Raw genomic sequence first — 23,402 nt, forward strand, 5'->3', positions numbered from 1 at the left:
GTTGCTTCAGTTTATAACAAATGCAGTCGTAAAAAAAAGGATAAGCCTGAAACCCAGGAAGACGCTCACATTTCTCTCAGAAAATTCAGCTAATGCAGGGTAAGAGATTGCATTAAGTTCCACAGGCTAATGGAAGGAAGGTCTGTGGCTGCTGCTCTCTGTCCTATAGAGGAGCTGAGCCCATTTCAGATTAACACGGTGCAGGAACTTTTCTGTCAACACCAATGTTGTCAACTCATATAAAAGTGATTAACTGCATATCCTGTGTCTGTTTCTCCTCTGGCAGAAGGACATCATCTGCACAACAGATGTACATCATGTTGTTGGCTGCAGAAATGTGGATTTGTCTGAAATCAATACAAGAAGGAAATCCTTGTTACTCAGGAAGTCGGTGGATAAATGATCCTAAAACATGTGTCAGAATAAGAACATTTTAGTCAGAATTTGACAAAAGAAAGAAAATCAGATACAAAAACGTCAGAGAAAAACATCTCTACATCAGTTGGTTTTATAATAAATTAGGTTTTACAAAAATACACAGCTGCATATATGGGAAGATAAGAGAGAGAGAGAAAAAAAGTTGGAAATATTTTCTTTCAGGTCTGTTAATATGCAAAGCATTACCCTGGAGACATAAAGAGCATTGATATGTGTTGCAGGCTACATGTTGCATGACTGGTTCTTCTTTAAACAAAAAAGTGAAAAGTTACAAATCCTAAAGAGAAATAAAAGCAAAACAGAACATCAAATGCTCTTATATTGACATGTAAAGCACAAAAATGCTCCATTAAAATGTAGACATGGTGAATTATTCACTCAGAGGTGAGCAGCCAACATGTTTGCATTTGTTATGACAGTACCATTAAAAAAAGAAAAAGTTCTTGGTTTGAATGAGCCTGTCAAAGTTATTCAGCCCTTTGACCTACAGATTAACTGTGGCATCAAAGCTTTCAATTGGAAACTATGCTGCTAAAGGATAGCTGGCACTTACACCTTTTCATACTTTGAGCTTTTAAAAGAAGCCAGCAGCTCCTCCATAAGCTTAGGGATTCCAGTCACAGTCAAAAAAGTTGTGTGCTTGTCTCAGTGGTTCTGTTTAGGACTTCAGTTTTGCTTAACGGCTCAAGAATTTTCAGAATAAAGTAAGTTTCTAAGCTTAGGACCTTAAAGACACAGGTTTCTTTGGAAAAGCCTCACAAAGCAGGAATTGCATTGGCAGGTTTTAGGACCTTTGGTGGGCAGCAGATCAGCTCCAGCCAAAATCATGGCCAGTCATCTGGTAGAACTTGAGGTTAAAGGGTCTGTAGAAGTCTCTGAGCCTGAGCAGGACCTCGTTTGATATCAGAGGATGGGCTCTGCCCTTTGACTTCCCCAGGCAGCGTGGCCTGCTGCTGCCCTCTGGCTTCTTCAGACACGGGAAACCTTTGGTTTGGTTAAAGTAGAAGTGCTTGTCTGTCACCACACGTTTCAGACCCAGAAAGTCTTGGACTCTGCCCATCTCCCCCGCCGGGTCCGTCACAAGACGTTCGCCGCTAACAAAGAGGAAACGTGACAGAGGAAAGTAACGCAGCCAGTTCTCCAGATGCTTGGCATATATGCCAATGCGTATGGCGCTCCAGGATGTGTCGATGAGCCCTGTGGTGGTGTTGCAGAAGGCCAGGCTCTGGAATGATGGGAGCCCGGGCGACTTGGACAGAGTCTGGGTGTAATCAGAAATAGCCCGGGTCACGGGGTCACGCACCACAACAATGAGTTTAGTATGGCGGCTCATGGAGTGGACACGCCGAGGAGCTTCTTTGGTTATGAAGTAGCTTGGAGTCTTTTCCATGGTGATCTGACCCTCCAGAGTACGAGGCATCAAGTTCCTGTATGAAAAACAAAACGGAAAAAAGCATCTTCAACAAATCTGCAGACAGTCAACATTTCAGCTATGACAGGAGGACTCTATTTTTTCTATTCTTAGCATATTATTTTCCTTTTTTCAAGTTTCCAGGTCCTTTTTACTCATCTTTATAGCTTGACAGAAAAATGTGTAAAATAAACTTCACAGAAACGTATTCAACCAAAGCATAATTCCATTTTGGTAATCAAATATTAGCACCGTGATCCATATCTATATAAACAGAAAAAAAGTTTCATTTCTATGTCAATCTTAATATTGACCAGTGTCTTCAGGAAATGTAGGAAAATAAAATGAGATGAAAGAAAGGGCTACTGTCTTTGCCCCAGTGCTGAGTGATTTTTAGCTGGGGTGAAGATACCTGTAGAAGGCGCTGTTTTAAACTGTTTTTGTCTTCTAAAACGATTCTTTAAGGACGAAGAACATTTTTTTGAGGACCAGAATGTTCACATTTTGGACAAAGAAGACGGTTGTTTTGAGAGGGGCGTGAAGGAAGAAATCTATGTTAGGAAAGAAAACCTTAAAAAGACTCAGATCTCAGCTTTCAAAAACCTACAATGCAGCGATAGAGTTTATTCCTTCCCGCTATCATCGCAACCCTCCTCCCATACCAGGGAACAAAACACCTGCTTGTTCAGCCAGACCAACAATTCCCCCTAACGACCCCCTTTCAGAGATATAGACAGGTATCGGGTATTGCAGGATAGCAAAGAAGCCAAACGACTGTCCATTCCTAAGGGGCTTTGTTTTTGGTCCAGTCTATAAAGCCTTGAACTCTGAACTATTTTTTGACATTTTGAATTGAAACAGCTTCCTGGATGGAAAGAGAAACATCTTCAAACTTGGAAACAATGTCCAGTGGATTGTTTTTTTAAACTTTTTTGGAATGACTATGACCAGGAAGACTGGAATCTGAAATTCACCATTTAATGGGAGCAGTGGGCTGCCATTGTGCGGCACCTGGGGAGCAGTGTGGCGTTAAGGGTTTTTGCTCAGGTACCCAGAGTGGCAGTTTGTGGGACTGGGGCTCGAACTCAGAACCTTAGAATTTCAAGTGTAAAGCCCTAATCACTACGCCGCCACTCCCCAAAGCAGACTTTAGCGTGAAGGGTCTTACCTAAGGACCCACACTGGCAGCTCATTCCCCCCAGCTGGGATACGAACCCAGGCCTCCTGTTTGCAGGACAGGTGACGGGCTAGCCAGCAGTCAAGTCATTATAATGGCCTCTGTTTATGACTCCACTACTTCCTGAAGCTCCTTTGGCAGCTTCTTTGTTTCCTGTCTTCCATTATTGGTTAAATTGATTAATCCAGGTGTGCCTGACCATTTTCGTCATGGTCACTGAGGTCAGGCGCACCTGGACAAATCATTTCATCCAGTAGAGAAAGTGAGTTAACTTAAATTCAGGAAGTAGTGTAGTTGGGCATAGAGCCCATGTTTGCATGATAAGTTAAACGTGTTTGTCGTTTTTAATTTAAACTTAACGTACAAAAAACTAGGTTCTCAATTACTATAATTAAATAATGTTGCTTTGAATTGCTAGCATGCAAACAGCTTGTTATAATAGCTATTGAGACTGAATGTGGTTTTTCAAAAGATAATGACCTCCTTATTAAACTGTCTGACGTTAGTCTGAAACTGCTTCGTCATACTCGGCGGAGGATGGTAATCCAGTTTTACTGCATTCCTATGAAAACCGAAAGATTTTAACAAGCTATTTGAACAAAGAAGGATGAAAGAAAGACAGTAAAGGGAAGCACTGACTGCTAACAGCAGTGACATGTTAATCTAGAGAGAGCTTGTAGCTAGCTGTACAGAAGAAAGAAACTTTCAGCCTAGGTGTGTCACTGTTGAATAGAGTGGCCATTTCTACTGCACCGAAACGGAGGACATTATGCAGCATAATAAATTACTAAGGTGCACATAAGGATCTGGTATACTCTCGTTTATAGTACAATTTCAAGGGGTTTAAAGAGGATGCTTGTGTAGCTGAGTAGGAAAAAAATATAAATGAAAAGTTAAAAATACAATGTGGTGGTCAAAAAGGATAAACTGAGATACATGCAGAAGGCCACTAAGCATAACCTGTGTGGACTTAAACGTTAAAAAAAAATCTTTTGCAAGTTACATTAATAATAAAAAAAGCCAAACATTTCATTTAAACAACAATAGTTTTTAAAAAACACATTCAACTGCTCAAAAAGTATAGCTTTTTTTTTTTTTTTTTTTTTTTACAGTGCTTCAGTCTTTTGGGAATTTGTCTTCAGTATCTGTGAGTGTGCAGCAAACCTGTTTTTATGGTCATCCCTTTAGCTGTGGGAGAGTCAAATAAATAAACCATTTGTGTTTGTGTCAGTGAATTCAAAATAAAAAAAATGGTGTATCAGTTTATTCTTCTTTATATTTAATGTTTTTAAACTAAATTATGGAGATAAATTTTAAATGCTGATCTCACCTCACTGACATCCTCCTGGTATATGGCATTTATAACAGTCACATAACTATGTTCCTTACAACATACAGGTTGGTTGGTTTAGATTATTAAGCAACAAATCATTACTTTATATATTGCAGAATTTTTGCGAATTTTTGAAAAGACTGCTCCACTTTAAAAAAAAATGCACATGCACGACCCTGTACCCGTTCCCGACAGGGAAGTACTATTAAACACATGCAAGAGCATGCATTAAACCATTTTTCCTCGTACACGCTTTGTTTAAATGTTGCAGTTTGCATGGCTCATACAAGTTTACTTTCCAAAAGAAGATTTGCAATTTTTCCACTACGTCAGACTCGTTCTGCAACATACAGCTTAATTTCATACCTGAAAAAGTCTATTATGAAATGACTAAATCTTGTGTAGAAACAGGAAATAAAGCTAATTCAGGGAAAGAAAACTTTTGCTAAGTTCAAAACCTAGCATAATATGAAAATGGAATATGATAATCTCCGTCTTTTTCTATTAAAACAACCAAAAATACAGCTCCTTCCACTGATTCGTGGCGCGATCCAAGCCATGGAGTAACTTGTAAGCAGTGAAGAATGCCAGAGCTGCAACTTTGAAGGATCCCTCAGCTAATTTCCATGCTTTCTCTTCTCTTCTCAGCAGGCATGTGGTGGCGGTTGGGTCAGAGACTTCGTGGTTGGTGAAGGTCTCATGAAGCTCCGCTTCTCTCTAGCTCTGGTCCAACTTTACAAACTGGCTCCAAGTCCTGCATGTCCTCTGGCATGCAACGCCAAATGCGCAGTCTTGGATGTCCATAAGAAATATTAGAGTAGCATTAGGGGGCTAGAGGGAAGCTAAACGGGGGGAACTGAGAATACCAAACAGGAAAGTTTTGGAAAACAAGAATGTTTCTATGGCTTCGTTCTCTTTAGGGATCTTTTAAAATGTCAGTTTGAGCCAGAGATTATACCTCAACCTGCTGCCCTAAAACCAGGGTTTGAGCTTGTGGATCATGGGCCAACCCTCTGGTTGTCACATGATGTAAGAGGTGATATAGTTTTAAGACATCTGGTTCCTGGAAGAAAGAAGCTTCATGTCTTATTTATGACCATGAAAGCTGCTTTGAAAATTAATTCCAGTCTTGGATCAAAACTCTTGAAGATATTAAGTGTTGAATTTTTTTTTAATCCTACTGCTCCCTCAGCTCTGGTGTTCACCTTGTCCTTATGTGTTTTCTGCATCTCTAAGGGCATTTTCCTAATATTTATTAGAGAACATGCTAAAGCAATTACATACTTCCAGTAAGGAAAACAGGAAAAGTTGCATTTTTAAACATATTCTTGGCTACAACACACTTGGAGCCCCTAATATTTGTGCCCCTGGAAGCAGCATCTTTCCTTTCAACAAGCATGGCGTGTTACTGTAAAAAATCAGCATTAGTCCTTCTGTTTATTTTAAGGAATGCAACGAAAATAAGAATAAAAATGAAGCAATATGTTAAAGATTGATTATTAAAGTTTCCTCTGAGAACTTCTGAGTTTTTCTGTGGCTGCAGGGAGTTTCTAGAGTGTGTTTCCAGCACAAAATCAGGGTTTAATTCCAAGCAGTGGGACTAATGAAAGCCATGGTGCCCTACTGGAGGCTTAGAGGGGTTTCTATTGACACAGTGTTTACATTTTGGACTGTATACTAGTCTATAATCTTGGGCCACACAGCAACAAAGACCAGCCGGGACACCGGGCTGTTCCATCAGAGAGAAGATGGGAGACACTGCAAACAGGAGTCCAGGGGGCAAGAGGTTACAAAAAAACTTAAACGGTTCTTAATATCTTTAGTTTATAAAGATAAAAAGCCATCAGTTTTTATTCTATGTTATCTAAATGTTATTCGACATGGTGCTTGTTTTCAACTCATCTTTTCATCTATAGCAGGAGTATTACTGGGATTTTACAGCACAGATGTCCCATTACCTGTGCAAATGTGTTTAAAGATCTCTGGTGTCTGAGGTTCATTAAGACCTGTTTGTGCTCATGGGCTTCTGTAAATCTGTCTGCTAAGAGGAGAGACATGAGTTGTTAAGGACAAGGCAAAAGGAGTGATGATTTGTGTTGATTAAAGCTCCACAAACTGAATTAATTTAACTAGACATTTAATGTAAATTGTATTAAGAACACAAGAATCTAATAAATGATGATTGAAATTAATTTTCTATAAAAGCATATTGCTATTAATTTATTTGGATTTTCAGAATCAAACCAGGTATTGATGAGATTAATTGTGAATGAAAGACAGCAGTTTAAATTAGATGAAATCATTCAAACCTTCTATTTCATATATATGTTTAAGACTTTAAAGTGCTGCTTATGTATGTGTGTGTATATTTATTTATATATATGTATTTATATACATATACATATATATATAAATAAATATACACACAGACACATATATATATATATATATATAATTTACGAGTTATCTGTTGTTTCTCTGAAGGTGTGTACGTTTAGTTGGACACCATATGCTAATTAAAGTGCATATGAAACTTATGTTAAAGTAAGAAAGGTAGTTCTTCAGGTGTTATCTAGAGTTTAAATATTCTGATTTAAAGATAGGTCATTTTAAAGAACATTGTAGAAAACTTTTAGCTGCTTTCTTACCCACGGGTCATCATAGCAACTCAGTACAACTTCAAACCAGGATTTAAATCTATTAACTCTGGTGCCAGACACTGGCTTACCACACTACATCGTACTGTAAAGGGACTGTGCATACAAATGACACACACTTAATGTTCATCTTTAACATGGTCATCATGTCCTTTTTTTTGGTTCTTTTTTATTATTTCAACAACCCTCCTATAGCAAATGTCATGATTTGCTGTGAAAAAAAGATCCTTTAGAAATCTTAATAGCTTGATAGATATGGATCTTAACTAGCGTTGCACCAATACCAGTATTTCGTGGCGCCCCGATCCAGCACTAAAATGGTATCGGTATCAGTGAGTACCAACAAATAGGGCACCGATACCATTTTGAGAGCCAAAAGTTTCTTCAACTATTGTCACCTATTCCAGATAGGCAATAAAAAGTTCTACTGAATTCACTTTGTATTAGTCTTTTTCCTGCTTCACAAAGGGAGGCAGCAGCTTGACAAAGTCATGATGGCAATTACTTTACATCCAAGTAGTAAGCAGTTCTGCTCTGTGATCCTTTCCTGCAGGTTGGTCTTTCTTAAACACAGATCTTGTTCTCACTAATGTTTAGTTTCTTTTATGTTTAAATCACATTCTTTAACATCGCGTTCAGAGCAAATTGGATAATAAAGATGCAGCTTTATTTCTGGTTAGACATTTGAACACGGGCACAGCACTAATGCTGCTGGCATCTCCAGAGCTGACCCAATCATATTTTGAGTAAATCCCCACAAAAACACATCAACTATGCTGACTAACTGACTTCCAAATGGCACAATTAAGCCAGCCATCATGTGCAGCTTGTTAAATGAGCTTAAATTATCCCTCCAGCATCATCTTTTTTTATTGCAGTTAGTCTAAAAAATCCTCCACAGGTAGAAAACTTATGGTTTGAAACTCTTTAAAGAACTTTAAGAGGAAATTGTAAAGGTCTTTTCCCACCAAGAACTGAATGTGTTCATGTCTCTATATGTCAAGTTCCCTTCTGGATATTGGTAGAAATGGAAAAGGTCTCCATAAATATCTTTTAGCTTCGTATTGGTTTTGGCCAAAGTAAACCAGCAGAGGTATGTTTGCAAACTCCGCTGCCACCTTCTGTCAAAGTGTCTGGCATTAACATTCAGTCAGACATCTCTGCCCTCATTCAGTCTACCTTTCCCAGATCCAATCCATGATGGTTTCCGTATGTGTAGCTTTTCTTTACTTTCTGCAACCATTTGTGCTCAGATTTATTTAGATTGTATCTTTAATTTTATTTTCCTTCGAGAAGATATATTACACTTGTCTTATATGTAGATCTGTGCGGTGCTGACCTGTTGGCAGTATATGAAATTAGCTAGGAAGTGCTCTACGTTTAAAAACAACTAACGTCACATTCTATTGCTGATACAAACAGGTTCTCAGTGGGTCTCTGAATAAAAGTTCAGATTTAGAGGAAAAACAGGACCTGTAATTGCTTTTTTGGTCTCATGAAAACTGTTCTTTTCATGTCTGTTTGTCCACAAAACCTTTTACTTTCTCTCATGACACATGTGCACAGAATTAAACTTTGCTGCTACACAATGGATTCACATCTGTGAGCAATGAAGCTCTTAGTGTTAGTGTGTGTGTGTTTCTGTGCTATGAAGTCTCTGGCCTCAAACTCTTAAAGTGGTGATCCGTACCGGTTCTGCTGGGCCTAAGGCCAGACCCCCAGACCCTCCTAATCCCCATCAGGCTGCGCTAGGCGGAAATGGACTCTTCCACCCTGAAGGTCAGCTACATGTGTTTGAGACCACCAGGGATCACAAAGATCAACTGCACCATATTATCATGTACAGATTCCTCTCCTAAACATGCTATATCCCCCATTTATATCCTTGCTTTTCCTCCCACCTTGCTCACCCTTCTGCTACTTTAAAGCCAGCTAAGTGTCTCATGCATCCTTTAGAGTGGGATTAAGCAACTGACATGGGCAGGACAATTTAAAACAGAATGAAATCCTCGAACCACCACAGAGCGACAGAAGGAGACGGATACTGTTGCCTGTGGTGCGCTTCAAGAACTGCTGCCTGTAGGGAGAAGTTTGTCATTACTGTCTGCAAATACAGGCTCCGAAGTTTCTGTGGGCTGATTATAAGTCAGCAGGGACTGGAGGCTACTCAATAAAAGGGAGCTAAGGTAGTGTTTGTCTTTGTGTCTGTTGATGTTAAACCAATACATGATGTGAGTGAGAGATGTGCTTTACTGCCATTTAAAAATACAGCAGACATTTCTACTCTCTTTGTATTTGTGTACTAAATTCAGGCTTAAATTATTCATAATACAATATGTCCCAGTTTCCTATCAGACGTGAGCTAGTTACTTAAAAGTATAATTATGAAATTTTTTTTATTGCTGCTTTGATTTTCCAACATTGACTTGGGTGAAATGAAAGAATATATTAAATATGAATATTCCTTATATCAATGTACCATTTTACAGTTCTGTTGTTTATAACAAGACATAGATTAGTCAGATCAGCCAGATTATCTTTCTGGTCAGAGTCTGTCATCTGCGGATTTGGAGTTGGTACTCCTTTAGTTTTCAGATCAGGAATACTTCCAACAAAAAAGTTATTTTGTTTTCCATTAAACAGCCATTACGATGTTTTCTAATGATAACGCCACCTGTGGCCAAAACACAGAACTGCTGTTTGTAGCTTGCACTCATACTTGACAAGGTTTATTTATTTATTTATTTTCACGTGAAGTTTTCATTTGTGTTTGAGTTGAGGCTGGAAGCTGGTCGCTTCTGCGCATCCACAAAATGCATCTTGAATACAATCGCTCAACTGTTAGCTATGTTGGCTCCATTAAAAAGGATGCACTTAACATCATATGCATATGCATCGGCGCTGAACTACTGAGGCGTCAATCTGCTCATTAAAAGAGGTTTTGGTTGTAAATAGAAGGCTATTTTAAAGATATTTTTCATAAAAAAGTACAAAATGTCTCTTTAAGTGATAGAAATGTGAAGCAGCTTTCTTTCAGCTTTCTTCATGGATCTAAAAAAAACTAATATTGCTTTAGACTGATAACAGTCTGTGCCATCAGTCTAAAGCTGGATTAATAACATCTGTGCATCTGTACATCTTATTGTACAGTTTATACAGGCTGCTTGGAAACTGTAAGGTTTATTTTGATGATGTATGATATATTTACATTAACTGGTGGCAATTTACGGACTATGCCTTTTCACGTTGGATATTTTTAGCAACAGGTCAAATAAATAAAACAAGAAGGTAAATTAACACAAAATGTAATGTCAGAATTTCAGAAGTATTAAATCTATCCTGTCCTTAATTGAAAGGTAGATCGTCACATTATTACTCTGTGTCTTGCATATTCTTGGTTTTCCAGCTCATCCCAGTGTCTCTGTGTGAGTGTGTGTGTGGCAGGCTATTAAACCCTCTGCAGACGCGCTCGGGTGGTGATGAGTATTTTTATTGAGAGTGTTTGCATCACTGGGGTAGGTCGATAGGAAAGAGCTGAAGAATGCGTCTAGCTGAGAGGAAAAATTGAGGCGTGACGGTTAATAGACACATCTGAAGGCCTGAGAGTGGTGGGTGAGTGAGAAGAGGTCAGTCAGAGTTTCCTCTAAGTAACCAGAACAGCCCAGTCACAGAGGAGGATCCATCAGCCTGACAGACGGAGAACAGCCAGCTGTAATGTATGAATCGTAAACTAATTCGATTTCCCTCATGTTGCAGATACGGCCGGAAATAAATGGACAGGTTGAAGATAAAAAATCTCAGTTACACAAAGATCATTGCATGACACACTACTGTACCATCGTATAAAAGGAAGGTTAACCCCTTTCAATTGTAAGAACTTTCAGCCAGAACCATGGCTTCAGAAAGTCAGAATAGTATGAGGATAAAGCTGTAACACTAGGAAAATAAAGCAATAACATTATTAGAATTAAGTTCTAATAATATTGAGGTTATAAAATATAAAAAAAGTAATTTTTATTAAGATGAAAGTCTGAGCCGAGTATTTTTATTCACTGTAAAAGGTTTCTGGAAAGATTTTACACTGTAGTAGGCTACTTTCTTTAATCTCACAATAAATGACATTATAATATAGTACAACTTCATGTTGATGAAGTTACAACTTAGTTGTCATAATTTACGACTTTAATTTTGCCGTATTACGATTTTATTGACGCAGATTTAACAGTAGGACGGCATCTTAATTTTATGACTTTGATGTCGTTCACCTAATATAATGACTTAGTCTCCATATATATATATATATATATATATATATATATATATATATATATATATATATATATATATATATATACATATTTCTATAAGTATATCGTCATATTTTAAAAAAAGTTAAACCTCCCTTGACTGGGGAAAGTCTTTCAGATTACCTCTGAACTGTTAAGGGCTGGATTAAAGGGTGCAGTTTAAAGGGAGGCAAAAAGGCTGAAAATAGTGCTATGGATCTCACGAAATATACCTTCAAGATGTTTTTAGGTTAGAATATAGCTGTGAAAACTCAAATATCTGGGTAAAAAAATCCTCGGTGCTTAAATCCTTGCACTACAAGGACCTACTGAGTCTCTGGCAAGGTCAAAAAGGTTTGAGAAAATGTATTTGTTTTTTTTAGACATTTTTGAAGAGGATGTAAGTATAACAACAACATCAAACAGTTTTCCATCTACCGTAATTTTATTATTCAGAAATCAAATCTATTCAGTACATCGTTTAATTTTTAAGTCCCTAAAAATATAAATTCACCACAAGGTATTCTAAACAAAGCAACCCACTGGCAAGATGTTTTGAGCCCTTGCAGGGGATCAAAAAACATCTTAAAAAAAACCCAACAATTCGTCTAAAAAAAATCTGATCAGCCAGGCCAACAATCCCCCCTAACGACCCCCTGTTTTTTACCCGATAGACCAGTATAGGGTAAAAAGAATTAAGAGTTACAGCAAGGGCCAAACTAATCCACAGTAGGCTTCCCAGGCAGGTAAAGCATCAAGGCATTTTGCTCTCCACAATATATTTTAAAAAACAAAATTTTAAGTTAGATTTATCACTAATTAACCTATATGGTTCTGGAGTTTTTTTATTTATTTATTTCAATTAAATATAAATATCAGAGAGTTAAAATATATTCAACATTAAAAAAAATACATATCTGTAGTAGTGTAAATCATACATAAGAAATCTCGATCAAAGCCTAATACCTCTTGATCTTTTGTGCTGTTTGTATCAGTATAGTTTCACTGTAAGTACAGTTTACTAAATATTTACCTAATTTCTTAACTTTAATCACAACGTTGTAAAAATTGATTGTTTAATTAAGTCTGAATTTGACTAATAAACAAAATAAATAAATCTGATAAATAAGTTTGAAATACAAAGTAAAATGATAATTGTGACAGTCAACAACAACAGTAAATGGCTAACAACAAAATAAAAAAGGCTGCTGATGTTCAGAGCCTCCTACAATTTTGAATTGGCTCTAGTTCCAATACAGAGACGAAATAAACCAATCGAATACATACATGTTTTAAACAAACCTAGTCATAAATAATAATAAGAAGAAAGGAGGAGTAAGAAACATGACAAACATACGGAATGTTTAAGTCATTCAGACACCGCAGACTAATGACACGATGGAACTAAGGCACAGAGAGTCTGGATGTTTCTGTCTGCATGAATGAGTATAAGTGTGTTGGTGTGTGGGGACATGTGTGTGTCACTGCCACTAATTGCTCCCTTCCCTCTAAGTTATCAGATGGGAAAATCAGAAGTTATGTTCCTGCCTGGCCCACAGTGGTCTCCTTGTGTAGCTTTATCTTTGAGCAGCCAGGGGCCACGGGGGCCACGGGGGCCACACCTTGCCTTCACAGGAGCTCTTGAGCACAGGATGGAGGGAGGGACTAATAGACTGCGTGAAGAGATAGGCAGATTATAGAGTGATACTTCCCGCATCCTCAGTGATGTCCTAGTGGCCTCATATGCTGAGATAACACATTTGAAGTAAAATAGACAGGTCATGCTGGAAAACCTTCTAATGTGTCTGAATTCCACAAAGCAGAGTGACCCTAAATTCCTGCCCAGTCGGGTGACCAGATTTTGGTTTCTGGAAAGGAAGGACACTTTTTTTTTTCTTTACATGTCAAACATTCCGCCTCATAGGGATCACGACCCTGGCGAAAGCACAGGATTTTTTTTCTTTAACTCCTCCGTAAACACACACTTTCGTTTAGGCATTGCCGTAAAACCGGCGGACACACATAGGCTATTGCCTGTCGCAATCAGGGGTCGACTAGCAGCAAGCAAACTCTTTTTGGTTTTCACACACTCACACACACACATTATGCAAAGTGAATGGATTTGGGGAGAAGGGCGTGACTAATTTGCCATACAGAGAAACCTTGAATGGAGTAGTGGAACGGAGTGGCTCCATCTAATCACACTGCACTGTAGGCCAAAGGTCTTCAACAGGGGGTCCGCGACCCCTAGGGGGTCCACGAAGGTACTGCTTGGGGGTCGCAAAAGTTTTAGCTGGTTAGACTTTCTTTTAATATTACCCCCTGCAAATTTTTTCCACATTAACATGAACTCAACACATTGTATTAAACAGATAAATGGAGGCAGAAGATGTCTTTCAGTCATCAATGCACACATTCAGCAACACACAGGAGCTCTTTCAAGCTGGGCACCGTTTCATTCACAACACCTGTCCCATCCACAAGGAATCAGAATCAGAAATACTTAAATAATCCCAGGGAAAAATAAATTTTGTTAAATGACTCCATTTATAATAGAATAACTATATGACCAGTTTGATATAACACAATTTCATACAATATATATAATGAGGGGGTCCCCGTTCCTTCTCGGCATCAGTTTGGGGGTCCTTGGCCTGGAAAATGTTGACCCCTGCTGTAGGCTATGTAATGTGTTTGAGGCGGTCAGTCAAAATCCCGGACGATTTTGAAATTCCCCCTGGACATTTTTCTAGGTCTGAAAAGCAGGACATGTCCGGGAAAAAGAGGACATCTGTTCACCCTACTCCACAGTAATGTTAGACTCATTTGACCAGTTATTGCCAGATGCTGTTGTTAGATCTTGAACAATTAGTAATTAGGTTTAGGAGTCATTTTCACCAAGAGTTAAAAGGCTTTGGATAGATTTATACCCTTTAGCAAACGAAGTCTTGATAAAAGAAAACATAAACTAAAAAAGAAATTAATAACTAGGTTTCTATATCTGATAGTAAAATTTGTTTGCACGGAAACATGCAAGTGTTATTGTCTGTAGGCGTTTTTCCAATTGTTAAATTTTGATAATTAGTCCATCCTCTTTAGTGTCTCTGCTTTCCTTCTGCCACAGCTGCTCCATAACATCTCCCAATGAACACACCTATATCTAATGTTTTTCTCCACTCATCCCTCAGCGTTTAATTTCACTGGTTCTTTCTTGTTTCATCTGTCCATTTGTATTTACTCCATTACTTGTTTTGTTACCATATTTGGGCCATGATCCCTGAACCTATTCCTCAGGGTTTACCCGCTATCCGCACTTACTAATAAAGTTCCGCTAGTACGCCGTCTTCTTTAAGTTCATTTTATAAAAATTAAACATGACAAAGAGAAAGAAGAATCTCTGTGGGGTAAATATTTTTATATCTCAATTGAACTTATTTGTTCATCTGGGTCATTCCATAAAAAAAAAACAAACAAAAAAAACACTTTATTTTGCTATCATCTATCTGGCTCTTTCTAGACACACATTAGAGTTTGGATGTACATGGGAGAGAGGCAGCGCGGGTTCCAGGTTTCCACCCATCACCAGGTCTTGTCCTGTCTTGTTTTGCTTGACTACAAATTGAGCTGCTGCTCTCTGTGCCAGAACTGGAGGCGTAATTAAACAGATTTCCTCTTGAAACCAGTACAGACATCATTACCAATAAACCAGTTATTCTAAGTTAGTAAATGTCCACTGGATGGAAGTTTCCTTTAAGACTTTTATAAAACTGTTCCTCTGTTTACGGGTTCTAATGACATCGTCTCACCTCTATCTCATCAGGCAGTCAGACTTTAAACCAGTCGCTGAAATTCTTCTGTTTCCTTTAGGTTTTCCGTTTTATGTAACATATTTTTAAAGGTTAATTTAGCTTAATTTGCTGCCACACTCTTATCAAATCCATATGACTGCTGGGAAATGAGCAAAGCATGAGAAAACAAAAGTGTTGAGGAAGGAAAGAAGGATGAGGATAATAACTTTGTTCTCCATCAGACACGGCAACTAATCAATCATGCTGATCTAGGAAAAATCCCCTTCAGCCTTTCTATCTTCTCTGTCTATTAAAAGTGAAAGAGACTTCATGGATTTTGTGATCATGTCTGATCTGTCTTAGTCACATGACGAAACTTGGAAGATCAGAAAAAATAAATCAATTTAAGTGATCCTAAACACGAACCTCTTCCTTTGCAATCTCTGGAGAACATGTGCGGTTCTCCCCTCCCCTCTCATCTCTTCAAATCTCATCAGTCATCTCATCCTCTTAAATGTTCCACAGCAACACAGGAAGTTAAAGATCGACCGATAAGAAGCTGTCATAAACACATGACTGAAAACGTCAGGCCTGATTATCCATACCTCTTCTCCAACAATCCATCAATCCCTTTCTGATCGTTTTGTTACTTTTCCAGCTCCATTTACAGAAGTTCAATATCTAATGAAATAGCACTACCTGTAATTTAAGCACGGTAATGTTCATTCAACACTATGTCAAATATCATAGTGAAGTGGAAGGAACACGGTGCACTGTTTGAAAAAACAATTGGTATGTGGTGTGCATAAATGTGTTTGCCCTCCATAAATTGTTGAATAAATTGACATTTCTACTTGTTTTACTAAACATAGCTGAAGGTGAATCTATAAATCAGTAGTCAAGTAGATGCAAGTCTTGAATTTGGTTATATTAACACAGGCATTCTTTGACCTAAACCAATGCAACCTTGTGTGTGTAAAGGTACCCTCATGGTGGATGATCTTCTGGTCTAGTCTCAAGCCTCTGCAGTTTCCAAAGGCCTGAACACACCAGACACTCTTTTAGTGCCCGATTTGACAGGAAATCAGGTCGTAAATGCATGGGGAAGATCAGACCGCACACAAATCTCTGCACCTGTACTTGCATATACTTTTTGGTCAGACCTACACAGCAATTGTAACGGTCAGACAGGAAGAGAGACAGGGTACACTGGAAAAACGATCTAGAAATAAGTAAAAATTTCCTAAACTAAGTGTATTTACTCTTAATTTGAGTAGGTAAATTAGATAGTTTGCCAAAGGAATTAGTATTTTTTGTCTTTTTAAAATAAGACAATGCAATTGTGTTTTCTTAATTTAAGTGTAAATTTTCTTTTTTCATTGGAAAAATGTCTCTTTTACCTCCTCAATCCAAGAACAAATGCACTTATTTTAAGAAAAAAATTACTTATCTAGATTTTTATTTTTTTTTTCCAGTGTAGCAAAGTAAAACAGATCAGTTTCTCGGAAAATCCAAGTAAAATCTCTGAATTGGAAGGTAAAACGACCGGGTTTACTCTATGCGGAAACAAATGACAAAAAGCAGGCCTCATCCAATATCAAACCACTCCACAATCTTTGTTGTAGCTGTGTTTTGCTTTCCTTAAATGTAGTTTTGTTTATATTTCTATCAAAATTCTTCACTTATATTTTGAGTGCAAGGTTGCAGGTTGAAAGGTGACACTGCTTTGTATTCTCGTTGACAACTGATGCCACTGTGATGGGGACCACACCTCTAAACAATTTTTTTTGTAAAGGCATATTGAAGGAAATTACCTTTTATACTTATTTAACGGGACAGTTAGATGTTACAAAATCAGATACAACCTATGAAATACTGTCTGATTGCAAAAACCAGATCATAGGGTGTGAATTCTTTTGCAATAGTCTGCATGGTGGGAGATGATGTTGTTTATAGATAATAAGCTTTGATCCAGATCTATACATTTCCTTTTTTTTCCCAGAATTCCTTATTTAGTGATCCTGATCGGTCCAAAAAGACCCCACAGCGACCTTCACCACCAGAGAGGGTAAGGAGAGAGGAATTCAGCAAGAGAATCCTCTGTGGTTCGAATACGAGTCTGACAGGAAATGAAAAACTGGACATTCCTGTCTGGCAGCAGTTGTCTGAATTTTACAACCTGTGTCTATAAGACATGGAACTGGATCAATAAGCAAATAAGAAGACAGACTCTACGGGGACATAAAGGAAAAGAAAATACATCAACTGGTTGTATTAGGCAGTTTGAGACCTGAGTGTAGATATTAATCCTCTTTAGTGACTCGTATATTTTCAACTATAAATGTCAGCATCAGTGAAACAGCTTCCTATAAATAAATCTACCTAATAGTCAACGGTCTCCTGCAGTGGTGGCAGAATCAAGACAAAGGAAATATGCTTCATGCAGTTTCACACACGTCACATATATAGGCTCCACCAAGGGGATAGGTAGTAAAATTCAACCCATATGATTTGGGACACCTCTTAAACATTTATTTGAACAGATTTAGCCAAAAATCTGGAGAAACCATGACATCTGCAGTTGCGGTGATCACTCTTACGTGGGCTTTTGGCATCATTTTACGTTATCTGCTGCTAAACTGAGGAATGTAAGAAGAATGGGACGTTTTCAACACCTGAGAATGCTGATGGATCAGTTTATGCTATGCAGGACGTACTGTACTGGCGTACTGAACTTTTGTGCACAATAATAATCATTGTGTTATTTTCAGTGTGGGAACAAGCCTTATTTTTCTCCACAACCTTTTTTTCTGTTCTCATGCCCTTAAAGAAAGCATGATATAGGAAGTTATCTAAACAAATTTTATAGTTAAGCCAAGCTACATAGATTACAAAAGTTACTGATTGTCTACATTGGTGGATCATGTCCAAAAACTTTATATTTAACTAATACTTGCATAAAAATTTGCTGTACACCTCTGTTTGAAGTGTTCTCTTAAAAAACACAGGTTCAGGAGAAGGGACCACAGGCAAAGGTCAACAGCCAAACACCAGGGAACAGGGGCCAACGCCCAGGTGAGAAGTAAGAGTGACCAGAGGCTGTGAAGCGGGGCCTAAGGGGCAAAGGAAGAGGACCAGAGATTAGGGGCAATAGACCATAGACAAAGGGCAGGGGACCTGGGGCAAGCATAAGAAGACCATAGGGAGAGGATCAGGAGCAGAATCCCAAATACCCTCCTAATCTTTGAAATTAAGAACTCCATCTGCCAAAAAAAAAATATTTAGGGATTTCCGTACAGTTCCCTGAATTGGTTTCAGATCATTTATCTCAAGTTAAGACTCAATAGACATTGGATTGGCCCTAAGGTTAAATAATTACTTGCCTAAATATTTGGAATATAAAATATATTTCGCACCCAAGGCAGCTTATATGGATACAAATAATTTAATCCGACAATCGGTTTAAAAAGATCTACCATATTTGAAAAATCACTTACTCGTACTGAATTTCTGAAGAACCCAAACCTGCTGCAGAGACTAAAAAAGTAAAAGTAATAATTGTGCAAGTCGGGTTTAAACTCTTTGGTCAAACTTTATAAGGTTCAGACTTCTGATGAATTATAAAACAAGGAGAGAAAAAAATGATCAGACTTTAAATGGTTTATCTAAATTGCCTTATTTATTAACTTCAATACTATTTAATCCAACTATTATGTTTCACCATTCATTACTTTAAGTAAAACATCAAACACACCAAATATTTATGATTCTACTTTATAGTTCTGCTCTTTTTTAGCTTTATTTAATTGAACCCAAATTTCTCTTTACTATTGTTGATGAAAATTGTTTTTTTTTACTTTTGTGTTTAATTTAGTTTACATTTTTGCTGTTTTTTTTTTAACGTTTTGCTGAAACAATATTTTAAATAATATGACCTCATAATTTTTTCTTGACACATAATTAATTTATCTGCTGAACATTAAATAAAAGAAACATTACCTGTATTTGTTACAAAATAAAAAATACATTTCTACCAAACTGTGACTGCATCCAGCTCGATAGATTATTAATTATTACAGTTTGTCTACTGATACCTAACTAGAGCCGGGAGGATCTGTTATCTAGATCTCACTACATGTACAAGTATAAGCCCATTATTAAAGCATTTATAATGAATTCCAAGCTTTACAAAATGTTATATAAAAGCTTTCATAAATAAATTGTCGACATCGCCCTTCTATATAGCTACACACTAGAAATGAACAACATATATGCATAGAAAAATCCAATTGTTATAAAAATAAAATAAAAGATTTCTGGATAAATCATGATAACTCCTCCTATTTATACTAGGGGTAGGAACCCAACATGAAGTTTTTATATAAACTTAAACTTGTGAGCTGATCTGCTCCATGGGTTCCTAAGCTGTCTGTTTAAGGTCTGCAATGCTGAATAACAAATCCAATTCACACAGAGATGACATGAGCCATCAGCAGATTAGTAAAAACACATATTTCATTATATACCTCCAACTAGACTCTGGTTGCATTTAAAAGAACATGTCAAAGTTAATTAACTCAAGGAGAATAAAGACTAATGGGAAGGCCACCCTTAAACCCTTTAAGGATTGATCAATCTCCTTACTAAACATGCTCCTAGAAGAGACTTTCAACAGCATGAAACATTTAAAAAGTAGTTACTAGAAGAAATATTTCAGTTTGGTAACTGGCTACTCGAGTGCATAAATTGCTCTCCTTATCTTCATTGTGGCCTGAATGTAACAGATAAGAGATTTCTTTAATTGGAAGCTGGGTAAAAATACAATAATCTGCCAGCACTTCATAAATTCTGCATGCAATTATGTTCCTATTCCATACATCAAAAATATAACCTGTGTCTTTTAATGTGATGATCCCCATTCTCCTTTTGGATGCTCTTTTTTTCCCAGTTTATTTTAGCAAAACGCTTTAATTTCTACTTTAATGTAAAATACTGTTTATTTTTTTAATTTCCTGTGACCAATATCTAGATCAGCCTCACATTACATCATCATCTCTCCCCCTTTCATCAAAATAGACACTTAGGAAGCAAAGTGTCAGCTCAATAAGCAGGTTATTGGCATGGGACAGAAGTCACAGCCATTCCTAGATGCTCTCAGCAAGCAGCTGATTGGTTCCAAGTGACATTAATGAGGAAGAGAAGGTGTTGATTAGAAGTGGAAGAGCAGGATGGAGGAGTTTATGATTGAATCTGTTGCTCTCTCGTGCACACAGATCACAATAAAATACAAATGTTAAAGACGAGAATCAGGAAATAAAAGGGTTCAGTTTCAGTTTTATGGAAAAAAAAAAGAGAGTTCAAGTTTAAACCTTTAGGAATGAAATTGATAAAAAAATTTTTACATATGTATGGAGGATATATTATTAAACTGAGCTAATTATAAGCTAATTATATGTTTGAGCATTTATGAAAATTAAATCTGAACCTATATTTTCACAGTCGCTTAAAAAAATGTTTTTGTACCACTTTTTATGTTTTACCACTTTTTATGTTACGTTTTTATGTTTTCCAAGTTGCTTTAATCTTAATATAGGTCCATTTGCATAGGTCAAGTAGTACATACATGTAAAGTGGAAAGGAAAATTATACACAGAAAATATAAAAGCTGACAAAGAAGGTGTGTATTTTCTGTTTCGCCTGTTTGAATCAGTAAAAGAGCCTTCAGTCAGTTTCACGCTGCAGATCGTTGAGGTTTACCTCAAGCAGCTTTGAACATATCTCTCCATCTTCTGTGCAGAATAACTTAAGATCAACCAAATGAGGAAGAGAAAATGTGGCTCATTCTGTAAAAGAAACTGAATTGCAGTTGTACATATAATAAGGGAAACCTTTGCTGCCTAAAAGTGAGATTAACAGACCTAAAATGAATCAAATATTATTTACAGTAGTCATTTGTTGTTTTTTATTATCTGACTCTAAAACTGTAATTGATTTGAAAACAATGTCTTGTTTCTTTGTTTTAATAAACTCATCTGTATCAGCAAAACCTCAAGGTTCACTGAAAAGAAAGAAAAAGTAGCAGAACTCAAAATTTTAAGGAAATGAAAATATGTAAAATGTTGACTACAGTCATTTTGCACTGTTAAAGTAACAATTTAACAGTGCTTTTGGTCCGACTCGGAATTAGTGTTATATTAGAACTCTGCATAGTGTATATCTTACTCCAGTTCTTACTGTAATAGTTTGCAAAACTTTGACCTCTATGTTATTGTAACTTTTTTTCCGACCTGAAAACGTGAAAGCAGCGGTGACTTATGTAATAAATAAACTACAAATCCTAAACTGCTTACTTAAAGCTTATTGGCCCTTAAAGAGAGAATTTGTCATCCCATTTTTTTAAACTCTTTTTTTCTTCCAGGGACAGTAGCAGTTTCAAACATCAGACCTTTGCGTTTTCTCCAAGAAGCAATTGCTCTCTAACCACAGGCAGTTCCAATCCCTGTCTACATGGTTACTTAACTATAAGTTGTGGTCATTATACACTTACCAAAAAAATAAAAAAGGAAGTTTTGTTGTTATTGTACAGAAACTATAATATGACTTTGCTTGGCAACATCTTCAACAGCAATTGGCACTGTTATAAAGGAACAATCTGCCTCTAACTCAAAAGCCACCTCCAAAGGTTGGTTTTACCAGACTTTAAAACAGCAATAAAAGAAAGTTTGCAAAACTTTCAACTGTTTAAATAATCTACAACTTAAAGTTTACAATTATTTTGGTTTTCTGAATTGAGTTTAATAGTTGTCTAATATTTAACACTGTTTTTTCAATTCTATACAATAGAATTCTATACAATAGAAATGTCTTTTTATATTATATTATATTAATAATAACAATGTTCCTGTGCAGCTTCATGCACTGCAAAAAAACTTAAATCTAATTAAGTATTTTTTTCTTAAAATAAGTAATTTTTTTCTTGAATTGATGAGGTAAGTGAGGCATTTTGCCTGTGGAACAAGACATATTACACTTAAAATAAGTAAAAAAAATAATAGCTGTTTCTTATTTCAAGAGCATATTATCTACTTATCATATTTTAAGAGTAAACAATCTTATTACATTGGCAGATGATTTTATTTAGCTACTCAAATTCAGTACAAATTCACTTAATATAAGACAATTTGCACTTATATCTAGACTGTTTTTGCAGTGTGCTCATTAAGGTTTCCTCCATATGGTCAGCATTTCAGATGAAGACTATTATAAACCGATGGGAAAGTTTAAAGGGAGTGAAAACCTTTTAAAGCAGTAATTATAAAGCAGTTTAAGATCAAATATGAATAATCATCAGTTTTACCTGTACCATTCCAGTCCCTTGTCGTAGAAGCGGTCGAAGAAGTGCGGCTCTGCGCCCACGGCTCTGACGTCCGGATGGACGCGCAGAAACTCCAGCAGAGCGCGAGTGCCACCCTTCTTCACCCCGATAATGATGGCCTGGGGAAGCGTCTTGCTGCCGAAATTATTGGCTATAGAGATGTTGTAGAAAGGCTGGATGCCGTTCGGGGAGTCCGACAGCTGCTTCCGGAGGAGCGACGCGGAAGACGCGCTGTGCGCATCGAGAGGCTGCGCTCCTTCTGGACCATCTCTGCTGGACACCGGTCCGTTTTCGTAAACGGGTCTTGGATGTGAGTCGCAGCATTCGTTGAGGCAGTAGAGGAGGTAAGTAAAGAGAACAATCATGGTGAAGAAGAGGGACCGTTTGGACTGCGCCTTCAGGTGTCCAAAGTTGAACGCAGCTCTCCATTTACTACATCCCATGGGTCGCGTTCCTGAGCAGGAGGACACAGCGGAAACATGGCACATCGAGGGACATCATACCACTGTGTTCTCCAGCTCCTCACATGATAACATAGATATTCCAGAGGCGCAAACTGAGCCAAACTTTCCCACTGCGCATCGAGGCAGAGCTCCAGATATCCATCGGTTTTCTTCAGCTCCCAGGAATGAAAGACAGCATCTTTAGAAAGTCCTCCACAGAGCCTGGAGCTCCACTGGCTGCGGCTCAGCGGGAAACCCACATCCACGCCCTGGTCATGAAACGCACGCCCCCTTTTTTTATTATCTCCAACCCATGCGACGCAAAAATAATAAGAGAATAATTATCACTGAAGGGATAATACGATCCCCTAAAGTGAACAGGCAGGGAAATTTCTCATATCAAATTATCATTAGAGCAATTTTAGAGGAATACGGTAGTTAGTGTAATTGTATTTAATGCGCTTTTAATGCGCTGGAAGGAGGAGAAGGTTTGG

The 23,402-nt window shown here is 37.4% G+C and overlaps 1 protein-coding gene across 1 annotated transcript; it reads right to left on the bottom strand.

The window, feature by feature from the left end:
- Positions 1-417: 417 nt before the first annotated feature.
- On the bottom strand, positions 418-23,173 carry LOC119775997 (heparan sulfate glucosamine 3-O-sulfotransferase 6-like). The gene is made up of 2 exons (XM_038274186.1): positions 22,448-23,173; positions 418-1,865 (listed from the first exon to the last, which is right to left on the bottom strand). The coding sequence occupies exons 1-2, from the start codon at positions 22,951-22,953 to the stop codon at positions 1,247-1,249; spliced, it is 1,125 nt and encodes a 374-aa protein (XP_038130114.1). The 5' UTR covers positions 22,954-23,173; the 3' UTR covers positions 418-1,246.
- Positions 23,174-23,402: the final 229 nt, after the last annotated feature.

This window comes from Cyprinodon tularosa, unplaced genomic scaffold, assembly GCF_016077235.1.
Source record: "Cyprinodon tularosa strain WSP-4 unplaced genomic scaffold, ASM1607723v1 ctg90, whole genome shotgun sequence".
Taxonomy (NCBI): Eukaryota; Metazoa; Chordata; class Actinopteri; order Cyprinodontiformes; family Cyprinodontidae; genus Cyprinodon; species Cyprinodon tularosa.